We start from the raw sequence: 26,229 nt of genomic DNA on the forward strand, positions 1-26,229 counted from the left end.
ATTTCCGTGCTCGGTGAATTCCGGTTAAATAACTTTTATCGCGTCGATGTACTGCGCGCATATATTATTAAATAAAATCTCGTCTACAATTCACGTTCTCATTTTTTGCTTTATATGTAGATTATTATTTAGGTATTTATATCGTAAATACACATATGTTTACTAAATTGTTCCGCGTCGATGCGGATGAACATGAAGATGATAGTCTCACAATTATGCAGATACGCTGTTGATGATGAAGATGAAGCAGGGTTCGTACGCACAGGGAAAACCCGGAAAACCGGGAAAACTCGGGGAGTTTCTTACAGCAGGGAAAAGTCAGGGAATTTCGAAAATAAGAATGGAATTTTAAGTTTCTTGAGGAAATAAACTCGTTCTTATACGTACATTACTTGCTATTAAACCTCCTTTCGTTTTTTTATCTTACTGAAAATCGCTGGCTGTTGTTCGTAAATTAGTAGTCGGACAGTAAATTAATTACTAGGTAATATTGAAGGTATTAGTATTAATATGCAAAAAAAATTGTCATTAATCAGCGGAATATTTCTTGGAAGGTTACTGAAAAAAATCCTATTTTCAGGCTGGAACACCTGGAAAAGTCAGGGAATTTCGGGTTCCAAAAAACGTGCGAACCCTGTGAAGAGAACCTCGGAGATGTGGATGAGCAGTGTGTAAAGATGAGGATGAATCTTCCATGATATGCTGATACAGAGACACTGATGATGATGAAGAAGATGATGTAAATCTCGGAAATGTCGCGTTGCTCAAGTTATGAAGTGATCTGTGAATCTGTGCACACACCACTGTTGATAAAAATACATCGTTTTCAGTAATTTTCCATTATCCTTCAAGGTGTAATAATAGACCGGAAACCGTACGTTGTATAATTTGTCCGTACCTTAGCACGATGTTAAAATTGATAGTGCTTTGCGCAATATCTTGCGACTAAAGTAGGTAAGAAAATATCTTATCGTATTTAACCTACGTTACAGTTGCACCGATCAAAATGGTGATTGAAACACGTCAACGTAACTGCCATTCATACGTTTCGAATCCTAATCCGGCTGTATCATAATTCGAAGTGTTCACCAAGTACCAAGCAATATTTTAGGCCAATCTGACTGGCGGCAAGAATATTTCAACTATCATTCCACTTTCGATGCGGGTACAAGAACGAAAAAAATGGAGAATTCAGTAATTGAGATTGAATCCTAGGTTAAGTACAGTTGTAAAAAAAGTTCCTAATTTACCTTGTGTTGAATATTGAAAGGTCTTATTCGGCTCCAGAATCGTATACCATATAAATATGAGTATAACAATTAATACTTGAGCAATTTTGATATCAATGAGAAGCTCCGCTTATAGAAAGAGGGAGGGGGGGGGGGGGGAACTCTCATCAAATCTAGTATGGAGGACCCTATTATTTCACCTGTATATTGAATACCAATAAACAATAGCTTCGGAAAGTTAAGTAAAAAATGGACTCATAAACTAGATTTAAAAGATCAAAATTTCTCCAATGATGAAAAAAAATTGATAATTAAATTTAAGTTCATGCTTACAGCCACGTCTTCCTCTTAACGGGCATAGCTGGGACTTCGCGTAGATTTTTTTTTATCATTTGGAAACGTTTTGGAGGGCGGCGCGATCAATTTTTTTTTTTTGACCCATACTAAAGGCCACCCTAATATACATATATATTAACGTACTTGTGCGGTGATTTACGTTTTCGCAGTATTGTTCAGGTAATTGAAGAGATTTACGTCACGTCTGCACCGCGATATCTATCATTCGTACGTTAAAAAAATTACCTCTCAATCGTTCAGTACGATCGATAACATATCTTGTTTACGAAATAAAGTATATGTTGATATCCACGTAATGTACATAATATATAATGTAACGGGAAATTACGCACCCTTTCAATTATCATTATCCAAACCCTCATCCATCGTGTTCTAAAATGTTAATGGAACAACTTATCACGGTTGCAATAATTTTGATACTGCAGTTGCTGATCATTAACAAGGTAATTGACTGACAGTGAAAAAGATTGACTTCTCATGGTGTTATCATCCAACTAACAATTGAGGATTTCATGATTTTAAATTTGATATCAAATCTTTGTTACAGTGCAAATGCGAGTTTTCTTCGAATGTCTTTATCGGAACTATTCTTTTTCTTTTCCATGAAAACGATCATAATCTGTTGGTCTGATCTACACGATACGTCTATACTATCTTTCAAGCAGTGAGCGTAGCGTTGAACCGTTTCATAAAATCCATCGACACTCGCGTGACTATCATGCTACAATTTTGCATGGTGTGCAAAAATAACCTACGTAAGTGATGTCAAGGAACTTTAGTGAATTATAGTAACACTAAGATACCAGATTTACCTTGAACTCTTCGGTAGCGTTTTCCGTATCGAAGTCTTGAGCACGTATAATTAGTGTTTACTAGTTACTGCAGGCATCTCATTTTACACGCTATCGGTGACTGAATCATCCTCAGAGTGAGACGCAAACATTGAACATATTACTTTACGAGAAATAGCATATGTATTTTGAAACGAAGACTAATAAATACGTCATTGCATTGGTTAGAGAATATTAATCACACTTTATATGTATTACATACCGGTATCAGCGATGAAATCATTTTCTTCAGTATATGGCATTGCTGCACTGTCATAGTAATATTTATATAAAATATACCGTTAAGATTTAAACATCACGCAAAATGAACATCATTTCATTTAACTTCATATTATGTACTCCAATAATTATTTACCCCTCCCACTTCAACAAACTTTCTAATTTCACTTCTTACACTAGCGAGGTTCGGCACACGACTAGAGGATGCCGATATTTCGCTATTAAAGGTTACACGTCATTGTTTCTAAAAGTCTAAATCGAGAATTTTGAATAAACGGATTTCACCTTAAATCCTGAATCAACTTTCCGGCCCAATAAGAAATGCTTCCCAAACCTTTCCGAGTCACTAACTCAATTATTTGAGATTGTAACCCCGAAAATTCGTGTCAACTACATCGCTGCCAAAAACAGTTTGACAGCGGAAAATTCGGGATGGCCAGCATTCACAAACAGCCGTTAAAGTTCGCGCATGCGCAGTTGACTTTGAATTTTCCAAGAGATTGTCGGTATATAACTATATATATACGGTACAAGGGTAATTTTCCCAGAATAGTCAAATAACGGAAAATTCATCTAACGGTAAATATGATTGTTTATCGGAGTTCAAGGCATGTATAACACTAATTATCCTTTTCGGGTCAAATACTACGTTAAAATTGATATGAATGTTTATTTTCAGAACTGCCTATATAAGAGAACTGTGAAGTATGCCTCAATTTTCTACAAACATTTGCATTATGTATGTGATCAGCTTATCTAGATGACACATTTGATATCGTAGTCCAACATCTGTACAATCTACTTATCTGCGCAAGATATTGTACATACATTCGATTGATTGCGAACAGATAGAGAGACGTTAAATCGACTGTGATATTTGTCACGATATTCGAATTCAACTGTTTACATGAAATTACAAACGTTGTTTGTTACGCATACTTTTTCAATCATTCTATAAACTGTAATAATAGTTTTCTTAGGGAGAAATAAATCAAACAATGATAATGATAACAAATAGTATTGACCCCACAAATAAAATATACCGCGAGCATTTCTACACCAACTCAACCACTTTTTTTTTCTATACTCTCGGATCTGTTTCATAATTGGTTATATCTGGTAGTACTACTTAAAGGTAGCTCTGTGAATTTTTTCATGGATATATCATGGAAAGTTGAAGTGTGACAAAAAAATGTTAATATAAAAAAGCTATGTTTTTCCATGAACTATTTCATGCAATATATATCATACTTTTGATGGTATCAAAAAGGCTATTTTAACGAAAACAACGGAAATATTTTTTTTCGTTCAATGCGAAACCTTTGATTTCGCTATAAATTTTACAGGGTATTTGGCAGTGTATTGGAAACGTAGAATAACTGGGATCGTGGAACTCGCTATTCTTCTCGAGTAGAATAAATATTTTACCGAGAAAGGTAAATTAAGGGGGGAAACCAGTTTAGACCGATCGAAAAATCGTCTGTTTTTTTATTGCATGAATCGTTAGTATAACTATTCAAGAATATGTGGTCAAAATTTCAAAGCAAAATTCCCATTAGTTCGAATGCAATGAGCACTTAAGTGACCGCCCTTCGGTTCTGTGAAGAAGCGCAGGGTAAATATAACGGAGCGGTCGCCCAGGCCCTTCTTTTCCAACTACCTGCCTCAATACCGCTGTGCTATTGAATAATAGAATGACGCTTATGAGCAAGAAGAGGGATTGCTATATGGTGCTGGAATAGCTGATTAACCGATGAGCATTTTTTATAATTAATTACTGCCTTGAATTTCTCGTTTTCGCTACATTTTATTTCAAACGCGTTTTTCTCGAAACGACTTTTTTTCGACTAGCGTACATTCTAGCTCAAAAAGTTATTGATCAATCGTTCTGAAATTTGGTGTAGATATTCTTTATTCAATTCCACGTAACATGAATCAAATTCGGGGATTATATTGTTATTAAAAATATATGTTTTTATGCAAGAAAGATGAAAAAATATAGTATAAAAACATGACATTGTGTTCAAACACCTCAAAAACACGCAATTTTCAATTTGTTTGATCAAAATTAGGTTCATATTCTTAGAAAATATGTTTTTAATGAAAAAAAAATCCTGATGATTACAGATAAAAATTGCGACGTCAGGGATGTACGCTAGCCAAATGCTCGGATGGCAATTGCCCATGGACTGCACGCGGTAACTTCACTATTTCCGGCGGAAATCGTTTGAAAAAATTTTAAAGTGTACTTGAAAACATAAATAAAATATCCTCCAAGTTTAAGCAATTTGTGATTATTCCTTCCTGGTTAAAAAAAATCATGAAAAACAGCAAAATTTCGACCTTATAAACCGGTTTCCCCCTTAAGGTACATTTGACTTCTTCTTTTCCATGAACTATTTAGCACTAAAACTACCGAGGTAAAATGTAACATGAAATAGAAATCTTTAAATGAAATTGTAAAACCAGTTTAGGACAGCAAAAATAAAATTCATTATATTAGTCATCACATCATTGCGGAAAAAACATATAACATGAAGTAGGAATTTTGAAAATGAAATTGTAAAACCAGTCATTTTTACTGATCTGGTAGTTCTAGTGTTAATGCGACATATGTTACATTGGCATGAAATCAAAAATGTAACATATATCGCGTTAAATAGTTCATGGAAAATTGTAACTCACATGTACCTTAATTCACCTTTCTCGGGTCAAATATTTTTTCTACTCGGCAAAAATGTCGAGCTCCACGATGCCAATTGTTTTATACGTTGCCAATACACTGCCAAATACCCTGTCAAATTTATGGCGAAATCAAAGGCGTCGCATTAGAAGAAAAGAAAATTATGTAATTTTTTTAGCTGAAAATTGCCTTTTTGAAAATAGCCATCAAAAATATAACATATACTTCAATTTTCCGTGATATACGAGTTTAAAAAAAAAAAAAACATTTCCGAAACGAGTAATTTAAAAAATCTGAAAAAATTTACAAGGAGTACCTTTAAGTAGTACTATTATACTATATAATCAATTATGAAACAGACCGGAGAGGATAAAAAAAATGGCCGAGTTGGTGGAGAACGCCTCATACTTGCTGTATGCATGTTAACTGCTGCATAGATCTGCCCACATGTGAAAAAATTTATCTGCACGTACAATTACGTACATACATCGCTATCGCAGTACAGAAATAAATGTATAATGTACAAACATTGAGTACACATAATAATAATGAGCGAGAGATAAACAGTTACTCACCCCTTTCCTATACGTTTTCAACTGTATATGGTATTTCAAACGTAATAGCTGCAGTATAGTAACGGTGGTCGTATAGCGATGGTACTATCGTATCGTATCACAGGACGATGGGACTCCTGCCAAATAATTATTATGTAATTGCTGATTCACGAGTACGAGAAAAGAGTTCGGACAATTAACTACGAGTCGGTCGGCGGGGGGTTCGAATGGATGGAATGAGAGGTAGAACGAGTTATTGCAGCATTGTTGCTGATCCCCCGTTATCACTTCCAACTTTCATTCGCAATGTGCAGGGCATATTGTATAAATGAATTATACATGTATACATTGTAATACAACTGTTGCCCGGTGATAATTATATATTTATACAGTGTATTACGTATAAATGCTGTGACTACAAATAGAAGATTGCAGTGTATTTATAATTTTCATTTTGGTCCTTGGGTATAACGAATCCCGCGAATATAATGATAAAACGACATCCTCACATAGCGTATAATACAACGTTTTTCTCAGATATGCAATGCGGATTGTATGATTTGTCGCTGTGATGGTATGTAGATCTCGGTGACAAATAATTCATTATTGAATTATCACTGATACGAACAGAAAGTAAATTCCCGGGGTTCGAAGGTTCTTCGTGACGTTTTAAAAGACGGTTGTACGTTGGAACCCAACAAAACGACTCTAAGTCGTTATAAAAGTATCACATGACAGAACAAAAATATCACCTTGGTATCCAAAAGACGGTGTAAAGGCGTTTAATGAAGACAACTTACGTTAGTCGTCTAAAGGACATCACATGCAGCAAGCCAAAAGACCTCGTAATGCCAATTTTTTAACGACGGCGTATTTCTTTTCACTTGGTATCGAAGGGTGATGGGATTCGTTGTTATGGACAGGACGACTTTCGATCACGTACATATTAAAATATCGAACTTAGCAAATGAAAGATGTCGAATTAATGATCGCTTAAAAGACATGAAAAGTGATTTTCGATTCTTCGAATCGGTAAAACGGTAGAACAGAGAGGAAGAAAAAGCACAAGAAAAAAAAATCCAGGATCCCAAAACCCTCTGATGTTTATAAATAAATGTATTTACACAAATATACAATACGTGTACAGGCACAAAATGAGCGGATAGAGCCGTTGCATTCCATCGACTCGCGTTAATGCAGAAGCCAATTGGAAATGCTTGTCAAGATTGTGTGTGAAATGGTATAGATATTATATCATGCACATTGTACATGTATGCATAATCTACATGCAATAAGTCGTTGGATTGCGGCGATTCGTGCCTTCTCTCCTGCTTCGTTCCGCAAGCACGACAAAACCTCTTGCTGGAAGATAGAGGAGGTATGTTATATGGGAAGATATACATACGCGCGGGGACTACTTTCTCCGTGTTCATACGCTGCGTGTGTGGGTGAACATTTCGGTACGTAAAATAAAATAGTGCCTTCGGCATCTGGATGTTGGAAACAAGTATTAACCGCGGTGTATACTCGGTTGATTTTTCCCTGCGGATTTTGTGCCTGCGGCCCGGTTTAAACGAAACTCTCGGCAAAGAAGAGTGGGGAAGGCGCGCATCGGCGTGTAATCTTAACCTAACCTAAGCATGCATGTACGTACAGTAATGTTCGTTAGTGCCTTGGGATTCCGGCTAACTTGTTTTTGGTACGAAACAAAATGCGAGCTCGACTCTATACGACTTGTGTGATAATGACTGGCGATGCAGCCGACGTGAGAAATTGGGAGCCATTGTCACATGCGTAATTCGTATAGAATAGAACTCGCATTTTGTTTCAGACCGAAAACAATTTAGCCGGAAGCCCAAGGCACTAATGAACATTACTGTACGCGTATATGTACGCATTTGAATTTTGCATGTGCATGTCGGCGCACAAAGATAGCAGGATTGAATGTGAAGTATACCTACTTGTTTCTTGTAATATCTATTTATGTTCTGTGTTGTACATACGTATGCTTGTAAAAATGATTAAAGGTGCTATTTTTGCATTTGCTTATTGTCGTTTATTTATATAATGAACCAGATATACCGTGTGAGGACGATTACGCTGATACTGATCTTGATGCCGATGCTATAGTATTATGAAATGTCGATGATTACAGAGAAAGCGTAGATCATAAAACACGGAAGTAGAGTTATACTTGCCGAATTATGACACTGAGATCTCGAAAAAGTTTTATGGCTTAACTCGATACTGCATATAAGACGCCTTCGGCACCAAACTTCATTTTTTATGTCGTCTGGGATTGAACAAAGGAAGAACGAATAAAATGATTGAAATCAACGTGGATAAAATTTACAATGAATACTAAATTACATGTTGATTTCGGTCGTAACATCTTAATATTTATCAGATGTACATTTTCGACAGGGTATTGCAAAAAACGGCTTAACAGCCCCATTCTATACGCAATTCTAAACAAAAACATGCGAACTCATCATCATTTCACACAGAAATAAGCGTTTTCGCGTTTGAGATGTGTGGGCTTCGATATTTGGCGATATATACTCCACCGTCGAAATCGACCAGGGCACCCCTTAACCGTATATATGTATGTACTGTCTTTTCTTTGTATTCATTCCATTGTGTAATCCAAGCACCTAATTTTTGACTGCTTACTCGTTCAGAGGCATGTATTACGAAAATAGAATTTCTTTCGACATCCAAAATTGACTTCACTTTACTCTTTAGTTTTCTGATGAGTAATAATGAAAGGCAAAATAACAATAATAATGTTATTCTAATGTACAACCGATGTAGTTGCAACAGCTGCGGTAAAAAGTACGAATACATAATGACCTGCATTGAAACGCCTGTTGTATGTTGTATGTTTACATTTTATGTACGTAATCTACACACCGTGTCTGCAATATGCGAAAAGAATTTTAGGCATTGAAATGATCACGTACTTTTGATGCAATTATTGAAATTCAATGCGATTATTGGGATCCACATTACACAAATCTATGAATTTTCTTGCTTTCTGAATTGTTGATTATAATACATCATAACTACTTGAAAATTGGATTTGGAAATTTTTAAGATCTCGGATTCATTGAATAAAAAGAAGTCGTTTGGTGTGAAAAATACGTCAGCCTTATACTCGATCTTTGTGTATTGGTTTTTTCACTTGTTCGAAACGGATCGCTCGATTTTTAATTTTATTGACGTTAGATTCGAGGGAAAGAATTTCTTCCACTGCGAAATCGAGACTATTTTGCTTTTTACATTCGTCTCCTCGCTTGTTCGAAGTAAGCAGTCAACTTTTAAAATCATGTATTCGGGATCATGGCAGGAAGAGGATTTGTCTTGAATTAGTAATTAATCAAATTGACTCAATTTTATGTTTATTCGAAATGTATTGATCGATTCGAAATTTGCCAGACTTCAAAACAGAAAAACGATGATTACTTTCTATCCCTGGTAAAAATGACCAATCGTTAAATACGATTATATTTGTATTTTTTTGGACTTACATTTGTGTAATTGTACAATAACATTCCGGATACATTTCGAATACAACAAAAACCGTTCACATCCCCGAAAAAGACAGTCTGTATTAATTTTTCCTACATTTTTACAAGGATACGCCATCCATAATACTGCCTTTTTATGTCGTTTTTTCACTCATTCGGAACGAACCGCGGGTCAGTTTCAAAGTTTGCATAGTTGAAATCACTAGGAAGTAATGACAGTTGATATGCAATATCAATTTCGCTAATTAAGTCACAAATTTTACAGTTTTTCGATAGGGCAGAAAAAAACTTTGTCTCTTAAATTGCACAATTTCAAATCGCACGAAGATAATACATTTTTATGCAAAATCAAGCACATTCAACACTTTTTAACGCGTGTCTATCACTCATCCAAAACCCACTGATTGATTCGAAATCTCAAATATGTCGGATGACATGAACGAGAAGAATACGCCGTGTGATAGGTAATTTTCGTTCATTTGTTATCAAATCCGAACTGTTCAAAAGTGGAACGGGCTACATTTGATCCACGATTTTATTAATCAGCAACATCATCACTGTGATTCGACACGAAACGAGCCGACTCAGTTTCATTGGGCTCTACAATTACACGCATAATTCCTTGTCGCGATTTTCACATAGGTATGTATAATAACCATGATATGAATCTACGCACATATCGTTGAAATTATCATTGTTATTATCATCATTGCTGTCATCATTGCGATCATCGCCATCGCATATCGTCTGCATTACACGTATAAGGAAATTTATCGTTAACGGAGGAACAATTCAAGGTCAATGCCAAAATGCTTGATTTTGTCCAAGGTGAAGTTGCCCTTGATTTGTTGCAGGAGGAGGGGGAGGGCGGGAAGTTAGGTTAGGTTAGGGGTGGAGGAAGGGTTGAGAACGAGCAAGAAATAGCGAGCGAGAGTGAGAGAGAGAGAGAGAGAAAGAGAAATAAAGATTAAGAAAAGGAAAAAAATCTGAAATAGAGACGCTACCATCCATTGGGATAATCGTGATTATATCGGTGATGATGAACACTGAAGGTAATTATTATTTCATAACGAATATTCTTCAGTAGTGGGAGGTAAAACGAGAACGTACGAAAAATACTTGGCGCGGGCTCTACTGAGTCTCTTGTATATATATCTATATATATATATGTATATAGGATTTAAATATATATACACATATAAGTATAAGTATAAATATATATATATATATATATATATATTGGATGAAGTGATGTTTTACCGTGTCATAACTATTTGCTGTATTATATAAATAATCCTGATGATTTTTTTCTGCTTATAAGCTCTAGTCAATTTTTTGATTCATGGCCGTCTTTTTTTTTTCTTAATCTTGGTTTTTCAGTTTAATTTGTATTTAATCCGATGACACGTCAGGTGTTTTTTTCTATTGTCAGGGTATAAGAATGAGGAGAAAAGAAAACGAACGGGGGGTAGGATTTGGGGTGAAACGAGTCTAAACACAGGGATACCCCACCAGCCGCCAAAAAGCGACAACCGCCGCCGACTAACCCAAGTGTCAAGGTTGCCATTTTTACTAACACTCACGTTGCTGTCATAACAATGATATTACGATCCAGTGCCGTCGATCCCGCCGCACTCGATAAACAATGACACGTAGTTTATTTTCTTGAGTACTTGTTCATCACTGTTTTAGTGATAATTAAAATGTTACATACGATTTATACTTTTACGGTTTTTGATTAGCAGGAAAAACATACGATCTCGATGTAAACGTCTCGCGGTTTCTCGTGGTTTTTGTTGTTGTTGTTGATCCTGATGGTTTGTTGCCGTATTTTTTTCCCCCCCCTCTCACCCTATTTTCGGGGAGGTACAGCCACAACAGCGTATTATATTATATATTGTACAACCGCCAGCAAGTAGATACGTTCCCGGTTAACAAGTTTGTAAGAGCTTTCGCGACATTCGCAATGCATTCTTTCAGGCGGTCAGGCTTAATCCCCACTACTTGTTCGATTCTGATCCGAGATGCGCATGACCAAGTCGCGCGCGGCCATCGCAAACCTCAGGGACGGCAAAATAAACAGGGGCAATGGGCAATAACGCGCTATTAACCGTTACTCTCCTTTTACATTTTCATTTGAAAATGTAACCGTTTCCGCACCGCTATTCTGCCCCTCTAGTTTCACCTTTTTCATCGCTTTTGACTCCCGCTCCAATTTATTCGAATTTTGAACCTACGGTTGTCTTTTTCGCGCCTTCGAATCGTTTGATTTACCAAACGATCATTGGGATCGTTTTCTAACCTATTTTTCCCCGCGCAGAGAAAAAACAGAATGAAAAATTAGTTGCCGCGTTTTTTTGTTCGATTTCGAAACGGTAATTTGGCTCGTTAACCGTTCACGGCTTCGTTGCATAATTAACAAATCACGAGTCTACCCGATTTTCACTCGTTCCTGAACGATGCATATAATCTGTCGGCCAATCAGAATCGGTTGTAAATTAACCAGGCAAACTTCACCTGACACCGTTTCGCTCTTCTCCCCTTGCAATTGCACCGAGGCTAGTAACATACCGTCGCTGTTTTGCAGTCTTATATATAGGCCGTTTAGTTTTTCTTCATTTTCTGTGTTACTGAAATCGTTTGATCTGCAAATTTCATCATTATAACCTCTTCCGATCGCGGTGTAATTCGCGTGAAATTTACGTTATCGGGGAAGTATTGAAACGGCAATAAACGTGTCAACCCGCGAGAGGGAACATTGAAATACGCTACTTTCTTCTTGCTAGCAACATCAACGTTCTATATCGATTACTGTGATATCCTATCAAGCGCTAGTGCGCCGCAAAATCTGTCCTCCCATTGGTTACAAATTTTCCCGCCGGTTACGGCCGGTCTTTCTAATTTATTTCAACATCTCGCTGTACTCTCAGGTGATTCTAGTCGGCGCTATGATTTTAAGTTACAAATGAAATGAAATGAAAAAAGGGCGAATGACATAGTTTTAATATCGAATGTAAAATTTAACACATTGCTAACGTTACGCAGCGTATGACACTGAGCTTAAGCGGTGTTGACTGCAGATGTATAAACACGGCTAGTTCTGGGTTATTTTTCGTAACGATTTGTCGGATCTGGTGGTATTAGCAGTTCAATGTATTATCAACCCAGTAGCTGACTACGCCGGTAAAACTTCATAACCAACAACTATCTGAACAAATATTCTGAAACATTTTTCACTTTGCGGATAATAAGTGGAAGACATGTTAAAATTGAAAATTTCAAACAGTTACGTACCTGGATTTCAATCAATGGAAATTATCCAAGTGCCTAAAGAAATAGATGAATGAATAATGAAATATATAATTAGATTCGTTGCAAAATACTTGAAATGAAAACTATAATTTTTGTGAATTTATTTGAAATTTTGATAAGGTATTAACATTGTTTTTAAGCAATACAACTTTTTACAGCAAAATAGATTAAATAAATTATTTCACTTTCTGCACAATATTGACGTACTTGTCAGAGTAAATTATTTATCTCAATTTTTGAAATGGTGAAATTTGAAATTTTATTATTATCAATTCAAATTTTCTCAAAGAGCCAAAAAGTTAGCAAAAAAATCCTTTCATCACGGGAATAATTTTGAAATGTTACGAATATAAATGACATAGTCGAAAAGTCCACGCTTGTTATTAAATAACTGATTTTCAAAGAAAATGATTTGCTGGCTTTCCGATCATTACATCCTGTTTCTACAGGTATTCGACATTATCCGTAACATCAATTTTTATCCTGTCGGTTGTACGTACTACCATTTTCAAAAGATCTCATAGTTATAATTATGTGACATTCCACATCAAGTGAAGTTGGACCATGTATAATTACACCTTGCACTTTTGCACATTTATTTAATTTCAAGAACTTTGAGTATACTGTTACATGTCCAAAAGAATAAAGTTGAAGGAGTTGAAGAAGTTGTTGAAAGAAAGGTGTGTGGCTGATAGCCATTTGAAATGAGATATAAGATCTTCATATAGCTGCTGGAAATGAAAAAACAAATACCGACCACGAGTGATTGTGACGATTATGTCGTATAAACATAACACACGTATGTTGTATAGATATAACGGGAAATAAATGAGTTGAAGTAATAAGACACAAATTTTTACTAAATATTTTAGCTCAAAATCTGTAGATCATTGATAATGAGCGAGGATGTGTTATACATATGCAAAGTGATGTTTTCATTATGCTAAATATGTTACAACATGGCAAGGAATTGATTTTACTTACCCACCTTTGCGATGATAAATTCTTAGTTAAAGCGTTGACTGAGATAAAGATGATTTATGAAAAACCTTCCGTACTTTCTTTTCATTTGGAAACTATATAAATTGTAAGATAAATTATATCAAACATCGACACTTACCTGGATAGAATAAAAAATTAAATAGTCATTAGATTAAATGAAAAGAAAAGGATAAGTACAGGAAAAACTTACGTTAATTTGAATGAAGAAGAGAAAATCGTTGATTTGTATTAAATTTATACAATAATTATTTCATCATTTATTTTTTTTCATTCCTTATATTATCGGCGAGGAATTTTGCCGAGTTGTAAGTATTATATTATTACATGTATACAGTATTGAATAGATTATACCGTATGCAAAAGGTAAGTTTGTAAGCTAAATGGGATGATCACGGAAATACTTGAAAATAGTTACACTTACTAGAAAAGACAGCAAAATAAAAATTACTCAATCGATGCGATACAAACGAGTAATGGAAATAAAACGAGAAAATAATGAAATTTATCCAGTTCGTCGACATGGCTGAAAAATGAAATATTCTAGTTAATTTTTGCATTTTCATGCAAGTCACATGACAGAAAATAATTAATAATTACAATCGAGCACCGTTATTTGAATTGATGCTGATACAAGCCGTAAAAAAATGTATTGAGAATCGTTGTTTCCAAAAATTGAAAGCTGAATTTTATTGAATTTGAGTTGCACATTGAGACAATTCAGAGACATTCAACTTCGATGAATCTATAAATGGTAAGAATTAAGTCTGAGAAGTTAGAAAAGAGAAAAACAGACTTTTCACTTAGCTGACGCATTGAATAGCGAGAAAAATTGGAAAGACGCCAAAAAAAAAAAAAAAAACCAACAACAACAACAACAACAAAAAATTATTTGAACAAGTTTTTTCTCGTATAAATGAATTTCGATATCCTCGCCGGGTATTTTATTAATCAATTAATGATTCGATCACCATAATAACAACAAGTACACGATGATGTATAATTCCGTTTGGCGATGGCGATGTGAAAACGAGAGAAAAGAGGATGAAGTTAAATTTATCGACGAGAAGAAAATTTTAATCTAGCGCCATTCCTTCGTCGTCATCGTCGTCGTCCTTCTTGCCCGAGGAATTGCCTCCGCCGCCTTGCGGTGGCTGTTTTTTGCTCTTGTCGTCCTGCTTCTGCTGCTGTTGGGTTTGGCCTGTGGTTTTTGCTTCAGTTTCGAGGGCAGTGACAAACTCTTCCAAGTTTCCGGTTGCTGCAGCTGCGACTGCCTCGTTGCCCAGGCCAAACTGACGGACGACAGGGCCGGCCTGACCTGACTGCAAAGCAGACCAGAACATTGATAGCGCCTGGGAGAACTGAGGGGAAGATAGCGTCGTGCACAAGCTGTCCCCAACCGGCAAGTGAGCGCTCATCTCACTCTCCAATTTATCCGTCGGAGCTATCGCACCAGGGATGGAACTCGTCAGCTCGCTCGCTACGCCCCTCTGCCGGATAATAAGCTGCGCTGTAGCTGACCGAGAACAACATATCAACCCTTGCCCGCTGGCCCAACTGCTCAACAACCTTAGCGCTTCCGTCAGCCAGCCAGTTTTCAGGCTTCGAAGGTCACCGCACAACCAGAAAAACATGCCGCAGCTCAAGTGTTCAACGTTTCTTAATTTTTAACTAGCAGCGATCGATCACTGTGTTTTTAATTATTCTTTAAAGATTTTATTTCAGAGTTTTTGAGTTCAGTGTTCTGCGTTTAGTCTGTTTTTCTTCAATTGAACTTTAAATGAACGAAAAAAATTTTTTTTTTCTTATTATTCTTGAAATCAACTTGCCTTGTGCGCTGTGAGCATGGTATCGAAGGAATCTTTTCTAGAAAAACAACAGGTTTTTTCTATCGATACTTATTGCTATAGGTTGGCTACTCAATTTTATTTTGAAAACTGTTCCTGACTGCAATCATAGTTTTCGCACATTACGGTTCACAATTTGCAACACCTCCACATGGTAGTTTTCAAAAACACTGGATACTTGAGTACTTCATCGATAAGAACAAAGAAGAAAAAAACAGAATGTCGTGAGAACTGTTAGGTATGATGTTTAGTTTTTAAGCGCACATATTCACATTGTTATTACTACCATCATTGTCATCTTTGAAAATAAATACTGATGATAAAGAAAGCGCAGCATATGAAACAAGAATTCAACAAACATTCGAGCGAGCGTAGCGAGACTGAAAAATTATGAACAGCTGGTACATTATTATCACTGATTGAAAAGTTTACGAGATCGCATTGAACACAGTATTTTGCGGAATTTCTAAGAACAACAGCTAGTATTCGCTAAAACTCTCCAACTGATTTTCAGGTTTTCCAGACGAGTGCCTGCTCTGTTTTGAATAATAAGCAAAAGAATAATACAGATTTGTGTTGTTGAATTGATTATATTGATTTTTAAAACCTTATTAAGCTGTTCCTGAAAGTACGAATAAAAGGGAGAGGAATAATAAGACACACGTTAACATGGTAATTCTGTCGGTCACGTGATTCAGGGATTATAATCGTCTGGCCGATGTCTGTCAGCGAGGCTTTAAGGTGTTTAGCTTCTAAGAAACGCTACAGACATTAATATTCAACTGTTTACAAAGTTTTTTATGCGAAACCACCAAGTAGCCATTCAATTCTTTGCCACATCAACAAGGAGAGTATCAGATCTTCAGGAGCGCGGGTTTTATTGAAACTTCTAGAATTGTTAGAACTAAATGAATAGAACTTCTGATGTTCATTTCCATCCATTGGGCTTTCTTTCACTCAATTTACAATATATCAGGTTCTCGGAAACTCGCTTGTTTGAACTTGACTATGGCGCGAAAATAATATTGCATCCGTTTAGACTAGAATCTATACGAGCTTCTTGTTGAAACTAAAGTAAAGAACAATGAAAGTTAATATTGAGGAAGAAAATACACAACAGATTTTGTTTATTACTACGTTTTACTCATCACACTGCCAATTTTAACTGAAGTGAAGAGCCCAATGGATAGAACTATGCACCAGAAGCTTTATATTTTGGGCCAAAGAAACACTCCCAAAAGTTTTAGCAGAACCCGTGATCTGGAGGACGAAACATAAACAGAAAGCGTCCAAAGCTGAAAAGAAACAACGGCTTTAGGTCGGCCATGAGCCAGCCTTCAAACCTCCTGTCCTCACCCTGCAGGTTCCAAATTCACAGAAAAAAAATAATATCCAATTAGAATTTCGAACTACAAATTCAGATTCGCGAATAACGATTTAAAAGCCTTCAGATTCCATATACATGAATATATGACGATTTTTCTTATTTTGAACTACTATAATGGATCCGCCGTTACAGATTTCAGAAGTTTGACTGTGGATTTATTCTCAGTAACTCATAAACCCTGTGCCTACTAATTTCGATCAAAATCCGAATATTTTTAGATTTTTTCCCACCCTACTAGATTTACGAGACCAAAATTATTGAAATCTGGTAGCCCGTTCTCAAGATATGTGTCGGACACAACAATTGATCACACATATGTATACATGCATACACACAATCGTCCATCTGAAAATGATCGGAGGTGATTCTCTACATCTGGAATCGTCGAAATGTCGAGATTTAGCGAAAATTAAACTCCTTGTCTTCAGGTTAATTACAATAACTTCCTTTTTGTCTATGGAAACAGAAAAACGGGAAGTTAAACAAGTACCTGAAATCAGATTTTCGTGAAATTTAACATAACTTTCAAAACAGAAAGTCACTGAATCACGATTATTCTTTAATCGGTTAATTACCCACGATAAACTTGATTGATTCGATTTCGACTTAAATGAAGAATCATTGTCCTTTGTCGAAAACATCTTTTGCAGTTATCAGGCTGAAATTTGCTCTCAAATTAACTAAATTTTTTACAGTTAAATGATATTTTAGATGGTAGACTCGCCTTTAAAGATTATACCGGCCGTGCAGACTGTTCAAAAACGTATTGAAAGGAAAAAGATGAAATAACGATTTGATAAAGGTAATCTTAGTCGGTCAAGTTCGATTCTGTCATAAAAAATCCGCTTATCAAGAACTTCAGAGAGATTATAATTGTTTTAAAATATGTTCAATGCCGATGAAGATGAAGAGTGAATATGAATGGAACATGCATGTAAAAAGTTATAAACTAAACGATCTGTAATTGGTTTAATTGCTGTTATTAATTCTTGGCATTACGTAATTTCAAATTTAATTTTTCTGGTATTCATTTTTCCAACTTACGTGATGAATCGTGGCTTTTTGCTTATATATAATATCAGAAATCAATAATTGCTTTCAATAAAAATTTTTCTCAGTTCATTGAAATGTATACTAATATTATCAAAACTTCAACCAAGGCAATTTCCAGAGGAATAATTTATCAACATACGATTATGATATTAATGAAAAGTTTAGGACAGTGACAAGCTGTTTTAAATTATCATATTCAGCTCAACTCTGTATAGTTTTTAGACTTCGAATATTAGTTTCACAATTTTTCAGTCTTGAATCTCTGCAGATCTTATCTTATTACGAAGACAAAGAGTCGAAACAAAAATCAGGGTATGTCTTTACCAAACAAGATTAATCCAGGTAGAAACTGTTCCAGATTTATTTTTGTTACAACCGAGACATATATTAATTTTTGGAGACACTATCAAAGAGAAACTTCGTTTATAAATCCTCGTTTGGAATGTTGTAGATTTTTTTTTCTATCATTTAAAATTAAACCACGTATTTGTCACTGTTGTGGAAAAATAAAAATCTTCATCTTGAGTTAATAATCACAGCGTGCAAGGCGAGTCGTTTCAGTCGAGGAAACGTTTACAATGAAATGAGAATAAGTGAGTCGTTGCGAGAATTATAGGTAAATATCAGTATCAGTACAGCTTCGTTACACTGATGTTTTGTCTTCGCTGTTGTCCAACGTGATAAGAAAAGTTGCTGATGGCGGTGGCATGTTTTTCTTAAACTCGTAAAGCGATTCTATGAAATTGGTTTGCAGCTTCAATGAGTAAGAAGAAGATATCGTATCGCCTTAATCTAATGTCTATTAACTATGGTTGGATCTTATCAATGTATCCTTAGCAAGTATTACGAATTCACTTGTTATCATACATTGACAAAACGAAAAAAAAAAAAAATTATGTCAATTATAGAACCTGTATTGAAAACTAAAGCAGACGACGAGCGAGAGAGTGACAGAAAAATAGAGAGATTTAGTAACTGCTGATAAAGGGGACAGAGGTAATCTAATGAAAACTTTTATGTTTCATCACCAACTCAATATTGATAAGTGATTCAGAATGAAGACAAGATTTTTTGTTCCCTTGTTCCTAAAAGATTGTCTTTTGGGTGTTATTTTATCATTTGGTAGATTAATGATTGAATTTTTTAGAGAATTTTCAAGTTGTACCATGTTATTAATAACTTTTAGAAAATTTTAGAAACTTTTATATGTGGAAAAAATATGAACTATCACGAGTAGAGGAAATATCGTTGATTGTTTTTCAAACATCAATCTTCCTATTTATGAGAGCATAAAATACATATAAAACCGGCTCTTCTTCATATAATTATACATGAGCAGTAATGGGGATGATCGAATTTAAGGAGATTATCGAGAAATTCTGAATTATTGCTTATTCATAAATTTCTTAGCAGACTCTCCAAATGTCATGTTTTTCAATTTTGAACATTAGTTACGTTTTTTTGACTCGGGTTTTTATTGGCTATCTTTATTGTTCAGAAAAACGGTTAGTTAAAGTTTAAAGTAAAAATCAAATCTGAATAGATAAATTGTCTGCAGTTTTTCACGGATAAAAAAACAATTGAAATAACATTTTCTAAAAATATTGATGCACAAACAAAGTATGTTGAAAAACTGCTGAAACACCTGATTAGTTACACAAGCAGAGTAAGGATTTATCAATTGGTATCTTGCAATTTTCAAGTGGAATTGTACTGATTTTTGATAGAAGTGTCTTACAGAGAAATAAGTTTTGTAAAACTATTGCTGCTGTTTTGATTCGTTTTCATATTCGTTTAAATGAACACACGCAACTCAAAGAAGATTAATAATACAATCTGAGTGGTATATTTTTAGTAAGAAACGTAATCACCATAATAAAAATAACCGACTTTCTTTGACCTCTGATGTTGATAGATACATTTTTTGCATGATTGCCCAAAAACTGGTCGTAATAATATATTCAGGGGCCAAGATTTGTCAAAGTGATAATAAACTAGATTGATGTTTATCTAAACATTGACACTTTACAAAAAATTGAAACAAAAACCATTAATTTGAAATTTTAAAACAAATTTAAGGAAGTGGAGTTTCCAAAATATGACTAGTTTTTCAATTTTTATGATTTACTTAATTCCGGGCGATTCTAGAGTTGCAAAATAACGGTTTTTCCTTCAAAGTTCGTGGTTACATTAACGACACATATTTCAATCTCTCGATAATAATACAGATATGAAAAAGTAATTCTGATAATTAAAAAAATAACTACAGAGTCAAATCTGATGTAAGGAAATTGATATTACCTGAACTACTGGAGGCTCGGTTCCTGCTGGTGTAGGTATTCCGGAGAGAAAACTCTGCAGATCACTGAGCTGGATTGGATTATTTGGAGTCGATCCTACCGCAGGTGTGGATGCAGGTGCTGTTCTTGTCGAAGACCTGCTATTGCCTGCAATGAATAAAGTCGAACTTTGAATTGGTTCTTTGCATAAGAAAAGAAAAAGATTCAATTCATATACGTGTATAAGCTGCAGAGAAATGTGAAATAATCAGCTGGTCCTATTGTTTTTGGAACCAATAAAAGATGTAATCGCAAATTAACACACACTGAGAAAAATTTTACTTCTTACAGTAACTAGAAATCATAATAAAATATTGTTGGGATTACAAAAAATCGTGGTAAAAGTAACTATTAAATGTGATTACGGTTATGAGTACTAAGTTTTCTGGTTATTGCAGCATTAAATCTATTTGTTTAGTTAGCTACTATTTTTCTTATTGCTACACAGATATAAAATTATCACAAAAGTTAAAAGAAAATATACTATGATTGACCATAATTAAAAAGAATAGTAATATACTACATTTTTTCATTACAGCTAAAAATATAATTTTCATTTTCAGAACCCTGTTAGTGCAAGGAATTGAACTTCAGCATTTTGCGATGTGTAGATAATATATTTGATTAGTTTTCAATCAGTTGTATTTGCTTTGAATTCTGATCAATCGAAGAATAAAACCTAACGAAGAATAAAAATATAACGAGAATGAAGTTAGTAACGTTAATATGACGAAACACTGAAACAAAAATTACCATTTGGCAATATTTATATGGCTTTGAAGAAGTTTGAGTTTTCAAACTACAAACTTGGTATGTTTACTTCTGTGTGATTTAATCAATTTCAGATAATCCCAAGATTGCGTAACAACAATAATTTTATTTCCTAAAAATGCTTTGTTACATTAACGTTGCAAATTTCAATCGCATAAAAAACGACCTAATTATTTTTCATTTCTCTGCTTTAAAACGTAAAAAATATTTTCGCCTTTCCAAAAACTCAAGCCCTCTTAAAAGGCTAAACATTTCTCACTCGACGGTCTCGGAGTTTCTGTGATTGCAGCAGGTGCAGGTGTTTGAGCAGCTGGAGGTCGCGTCGCGCTTGTCGTCATGGGAGTGGAAGACGAATTCGTTGAAGCTCTGGTGCTACTCTGACCGGTCGATGGCCTGGTCATCGTACCAAGAAGGCTGCTCAGTCCCCCAATTTGCCCGACACCTCCAAAAAGTTGCATCAACTGCTGCTGAGACATGTTGTTCAACAGGTTTTGAAGATCTCCATCCGGAGTTCCTCCTCCGATACGTGGTGTCGGCGGCGTTGGAGGATTGTTCAGTACCTCGTTGATCTTTCTTGAATATTCTTCGTCCTTGTCCGTTTTAAGATCCTTTATATGATAAGGAGAATAAGATTATACAATAAAATTTAACAAGGGCAGCTTAATAATTTTTTTCACAACTCGCAGTATTATTTTTCAGATTCATGGTCCGTGAAAATCCAACGAAAAGAATGTTTCACTTAAAGTATCGACTCAATGAATCACAGAAGATTAATATAAATTGGACAATGATTGAAAAAATCTCACAATCACACAAATGTCAAGTAAAGGTTGTTAAACAGGTGTTCAACATTATTGGAATGTGTGAAGTATTTTTTCTCGGTGTTTGCGAATCGATGAATCAATTATCAATTAGTTTTTCGGTGTAAATTTCTAATGAAAAACGTTTGTTATAATCGAAGAGGTTAATGAAATCTCTGCATATTTCTATTAACCTGGAGCCAGAAAAGGAATTTCCTGCTGGACGATTTGAAGCGAAGATGATACACTCTGCCTGTCTTGCACTGGGGTACATGTTTGAACTCGCAGTCATCTGGAAAGATGATCAAGTCCTAAAAAAAAGTGAAAAACATAACAAATTTGAGACGACGCATCCAAACAAGGTATAAATTTCTAGACATATATTTCGATATATTATAGATACTTTTTTCTCACATTTTGTATTTAGATCTTGTTTTTGAAAGGGAATGTCTGACTAAATGTTTCTAGAGTTGAATAAAATGTTGCATTATAAAAGGAAAATAATAAAAATGATGAAAGAAAACTAGGCAATAATAATATCAAAAGTTGTTGTCATGCTGAGAGAGCACATTTGGCAATGTCTAACATCATCCATTATGTACAGATCTAAATATACCTATGCAACTATATTTATCAAATATGAAAAAGTATAGACATTATTTTCCTCCACATTTTAATTTGTATTTACAACACCGCAATTACACAATCTAGTAAATATTCATCTGCTTGTTGAATTATTCATATTCATGTCAATTAAATAAACTTCTGAATTGGTGCAGAAAAGCGGAACGACAATGATAAAAAAGCTAACAAAAATATTCATTTATTTAGAATTAAATACTCACCTGGTGCAAATTATTTGTTGCGTTGCGCAGTGCGCAATTTGTATTATAAAATATTAAATGAAAACTTGAAATTGTCACAATAATTTGAAATGACTGGGAATTTGTGTAACAGTTTGAAGAGTGCAGCAAATCGATCGATAAATCATAGCTAAAACAAAGCTTGCTATGAGCATAAGTTAAAAAGACCTTTTAGGAAATCATTGTGTAAAACAGATCTATGAAAATTGATCAGCACTTAAAAAGGGTTATGTCAGCTCTGAGAAAATCGCTGCGCTTCGTAAGCCAGGGATGAAGAAGAAAATGACAGAATGAAGCATCCAACTGATTAATATTTAGTAGCCAATTAACCTTTTAACGGTATGGAAATATGAGTTCCAATCAACCTTTTCTTCGATGCAAAATTAGTTAATAAGTTTAATGAATTTCTTATTAGAAGTCCCCAACGTGACTACTGGTTGATACATCGACCGGCCCTGCCGTCAACAGGTTAATAAAAGATCTGCCTTGAAAAACAAACCCGATGTCCAGGCATACAAGTGATTCGTGGCAGTTGAGGTTGTCAGTATATGAGCAAGTGCAAGACCGACTTCCAATATCGAGCAATAAGTATCGAAAGAATACAATTTGAAGTCTGATGATGTTGGGATTGATACTAACGAGTTTGAAATTCGCAGCATGACGTGACGATGGATTTTGAGGGAATTAATCGTTGAGTATTTCTCAATTATAGGATGGTCTAAAACTCAATACACCATAATAAGGAGAACCATATCTGACATTCTGAAAACTGGAAGAACTTTTCTCAGAGTCATTGTCTGAAATTCTAAATTGGTGATGTTTATTATCGGTGTGTCGTCAGGTCAACGTTATTGAATTCAACCTCGTTATATACTCACGTCCTCGACGACTCCGGAGGTTCTGTCCTTCCAGCAAAAATGCATCAGGGAATCGTCTGACTGAAAGACGTAGAGAAGACCCTTGCGAGTGTCTGGATAAACCATTTTGCCCTTGACGGTCATTTTGCCGGCTTTAAATTCTACCAGATTTTTGCTCGCGCCGCGTGTCGCGTTGCTACCGAATAGGGCACCGCTCGACATGCTTATTATCACGTTTTTACCACTTGGATTTATGATAAATTACAATAAAGCCACTGGTCTAGCGTATCTGGATTCTACGGGCAACAGCACGACACTATACGCAAAGATAAACTCGATGACAATGCATTTTGTTGTGGCTGCACTGATTAATCAAGCCTGCCATATCTCAGAAAGGATGCGCAGTCTGGTTCCTTCGGTGGACTGTTGTAGGGAATTTACGGGCTGCATCGTCGCACGGAGAAGTCTCGTGTTTTTCACGTGTTTTTCATGTCCCCCACTATAAAATGGGATTTCATGGGCAGCAAAAGGCAGCAGCAGTTTAGTAACCTACTAGATGTTACTAACATCTGTCTAGTGATTTGATGCAGCAGCAGCGCTGCTCTTAAAATGTCTTGCGTTTGCTACTACGGACAAAGAGTATAAATGGACTTCAAGGAGAAAAACTTTTGCCAGAAGTGCTAGGATCTTTCAGAGAATTAGTGCTATTGCTGCTATGTTTTGCTGTTCATAAAATTCCAACGTTCTGAAAATAGCTGGTGGCGCTAAAAACTGCCCAGGACAGAGGCAGAGCTACACACGAACTCGAAACCGCAAAAGAAATAAAAGATCATTGACAGTACTGACGACAATGAGAACCAATTTCGGAACGCACCTTTAGTAACATCAAAGAGACACGAATTAGATTTTTGAAACTAACTTTCGAGTGAGTGATATAATGTGGGCGAGCGCTCTATATTTACTATATTTATTGACAGTGGATTATACTAAGAGCATATACTACTGGTGGTAGCTTCGCGTGTACAGAAAGTATAGCGGAGAAGTGAGAGTGAAAGGTATGTGTCGGTTATAATTTGTCTCGCTATACACCTGATTGAGTGACAGAGCGAAGCAACCAGAATATATATATATATGTATATATATATCTCATCACTTTGGCTGCAGTTTTCGATATTTCGCGAGGTTGATGAAATGGGTAGCCTACCTCCAGTTCGAAACGATTACACCACTGATACACGCTATGACGGTATCGATACGCTACCGACATGCTCCGTGCTCCATAATCAGTTCTGAAAACTTACCTCAAGCGGCGCTGCTGCGGCGCTACTTTCGGGACACTCACAATCAGGGAATTCTGGGACGTCTGACGCCGTAGAGTTCGAACGTACATACATAATCGAGTCGCATTTGCGTCATGAATTTGTGCAAATTTCTGCTGAATTTAATACTTTTTCTTAATGAACTCGATCCGTGGTGCTGGCCTTGGTAAGTGATCTTCAAATGAACAGTTCAAAATTCACCCTAAGTTTCATTTCAGGCGGTGTGCCTGCGAGTGTGTTTTTTTTAAAGATAAACAAATGACGCTTACGATTAGACCTTTACGTATTTACACCGAGACTAAATCACTGAACTAAATTCGAAAATATCTCGCTCTATTCGACGAGAAACCATGTTGAACATGCTATTAACTATAGTACGTTTCGTTTTTATTTTCACCAAGTGATTTGCCCATGATTTCATTTATAAATGGAAGGTGGTACTATTTTCATGGATGCGATTTCGCCGTACTGCATTGCAAGCCTCTTGCGCCTTCTCGATTTTTGAAAAACTGATAATTTGGTCTTAACCTTGACCCTACAGCTTTGATAGTGTGTAGATTCTTGAGGCCGCGAAATTTTGAGAACAACTAACGATAGTTTTTATATCAAGTGCATGAAAGACGTAGGGCTTTGTGTGGTAGTTTTGCGGGACGCGAGTCGTTAATTTCATCTTCCTATGAACGGAAGTCATCTTCGAAGGCAGGACAGAGAAGCAATTGTTATGATACAATTTTAATCATGCGGCCATGTGTTTCGTAATGAAATTCGAAATAAAAATTCATCGGAAAACATTGCAAAAATTTGGTACAGTTGTGGAACAACATTCCATGATTTTAATCAGTATGCCATTTTATTTTCATACAATTTATGGTAACGTATTATGTATATACATGAAATTGGCATATCGTTTGATACCGTACGGTATACTGTACCGTGTGGTTGAATACTGGGGATCTCAAAGCTTTGATCATTTACCCCTGAATTGGCATTCTGGTCTGATGCACTGCACCTGCTTAAGCCGTGCAAATCCTCCTCTACCAGCGTCATGTATGCTAAGCAACGGGTTGACTAATGACGTGTGCTGGCTGGATCGAGGGTGCTTCCGTGGAAAAACTCTCTCATTGTGACCGGCTTGCTGATTCATGGAGCACATTGACCGTAGTGTGGTTATCATCCCAGACCAGCTCGTGAAAATCTCGGATTGGCGACGGGTCGAGTGTTGTTTGTACTTGTTTTCTCTCTGATGTATGTATGTATAT

General features: G+C 35.7%; 2 protein-coding genes across 9 annotated transcripts in view; both read right to left on the minus strand.

Moving 5' to 3' along the window:
* The window catches only part of LOC107227042 (protein argonaute-2), a 47,109-nt gene extending 35,638 nt beyond the window's left edge, over positions 1-11,471 (minus strand). The window contains exons 1-2 of one of the 7 annotated variants that reach the window (XM_046740216.1): positions 11,007-11,471; positions 5,915-6,030 (exon numbers count right to left, since the gene is read on the minus strand). The gene's annotated coding sequence lies outside the window, so the exon portion shown is untranslated. Of the gene's footprint in view, positions 1-5,914; positions 6,031-11,000 lie in introns of all 7 variants that reach the window. The other 6 variants (XM_046740217.1, XM_046740220.1, XM_015668068.2 and 3 more) reach the window with 6 other exon arrangements.
* A 2,496-nt stretch (positions 11,472-13,967) lies between these two features.
* On the minus strand, positions 13,968-24,059 carry LOC107227047 (proteasomal ubiquitin receptor ADRM1 homolog). Of its 2 annotated transcripts, none has more exons than XM_015668076.2 (5): positions 23,673-24,059; positions 22,126-22,242; positions 21,391-21,739; positions 20,323-20,468; positions 13,968-15,224 (listed from the first exon to the last, which is right to left on the minus strand). In XM_015668076.2, exons 1-5 carry the CDS (start codon positions 23,871-23,873, stop codon positions 14,811-14,813), a joined length of 1,227 nt encoding a protein of 408 aa, XP_015523562.1. In that variant the 5' UTR covers positions 23,874-24,059; the 3' UTR covers positions 13,968-14,810. The 2 variants fall into 2 exon arrangements, with proteins under 2 accessions (XP_015523562.1, XP_015523563.1); XM_015668077.2 differs by having other exon boundaries at positions 13,969-15,056; positions 23,673-24,043.
* Positions 24,060-26,229: the final 2,170 nt, after the last annotated feature.

The sequence above is a fragment of the Neodiprion lecontei genome, chromosome 5 (assembly GCF_021901455.1).
Source record: "Neodiprion lecontei isolate iyNeoLeco1 chromosome 5, iyNeoLeco1.1, whole genome shotgun sequence".
Classification (NCBI taxonomy): Eukaryota; Metazoa; Arthropoda; class Insecta; order Hymenoptera; family Diprionidae; genus Neodiprion; species Neodiprion lecontei.

Bases quoted from the DNA above. Each gene is read 5' to 3' on its own strand.
- LOC107227047 (XM_015668076.2), bottom strand. From the start codon at position 23,873: ATGTCGAGCGGTGCCCTATTCGGTAGCAACGCGACACGCGGCGCGAGC. The intron at 22,243-23,672 runs GTGAGTATATAA...ACTTTTTTTTAG, and splicing joins CCTCCGGAGTCGTCGAGGAC to GACTTGATCATCTTTCCAGA. The intron at 20,469-21,390 runs GTGAGAAATGTT...TATTCATTGCAG, and splicing joins AGAAACTCCGAGACCGTCGA to GCAATAGCAGGTCTTCGACA.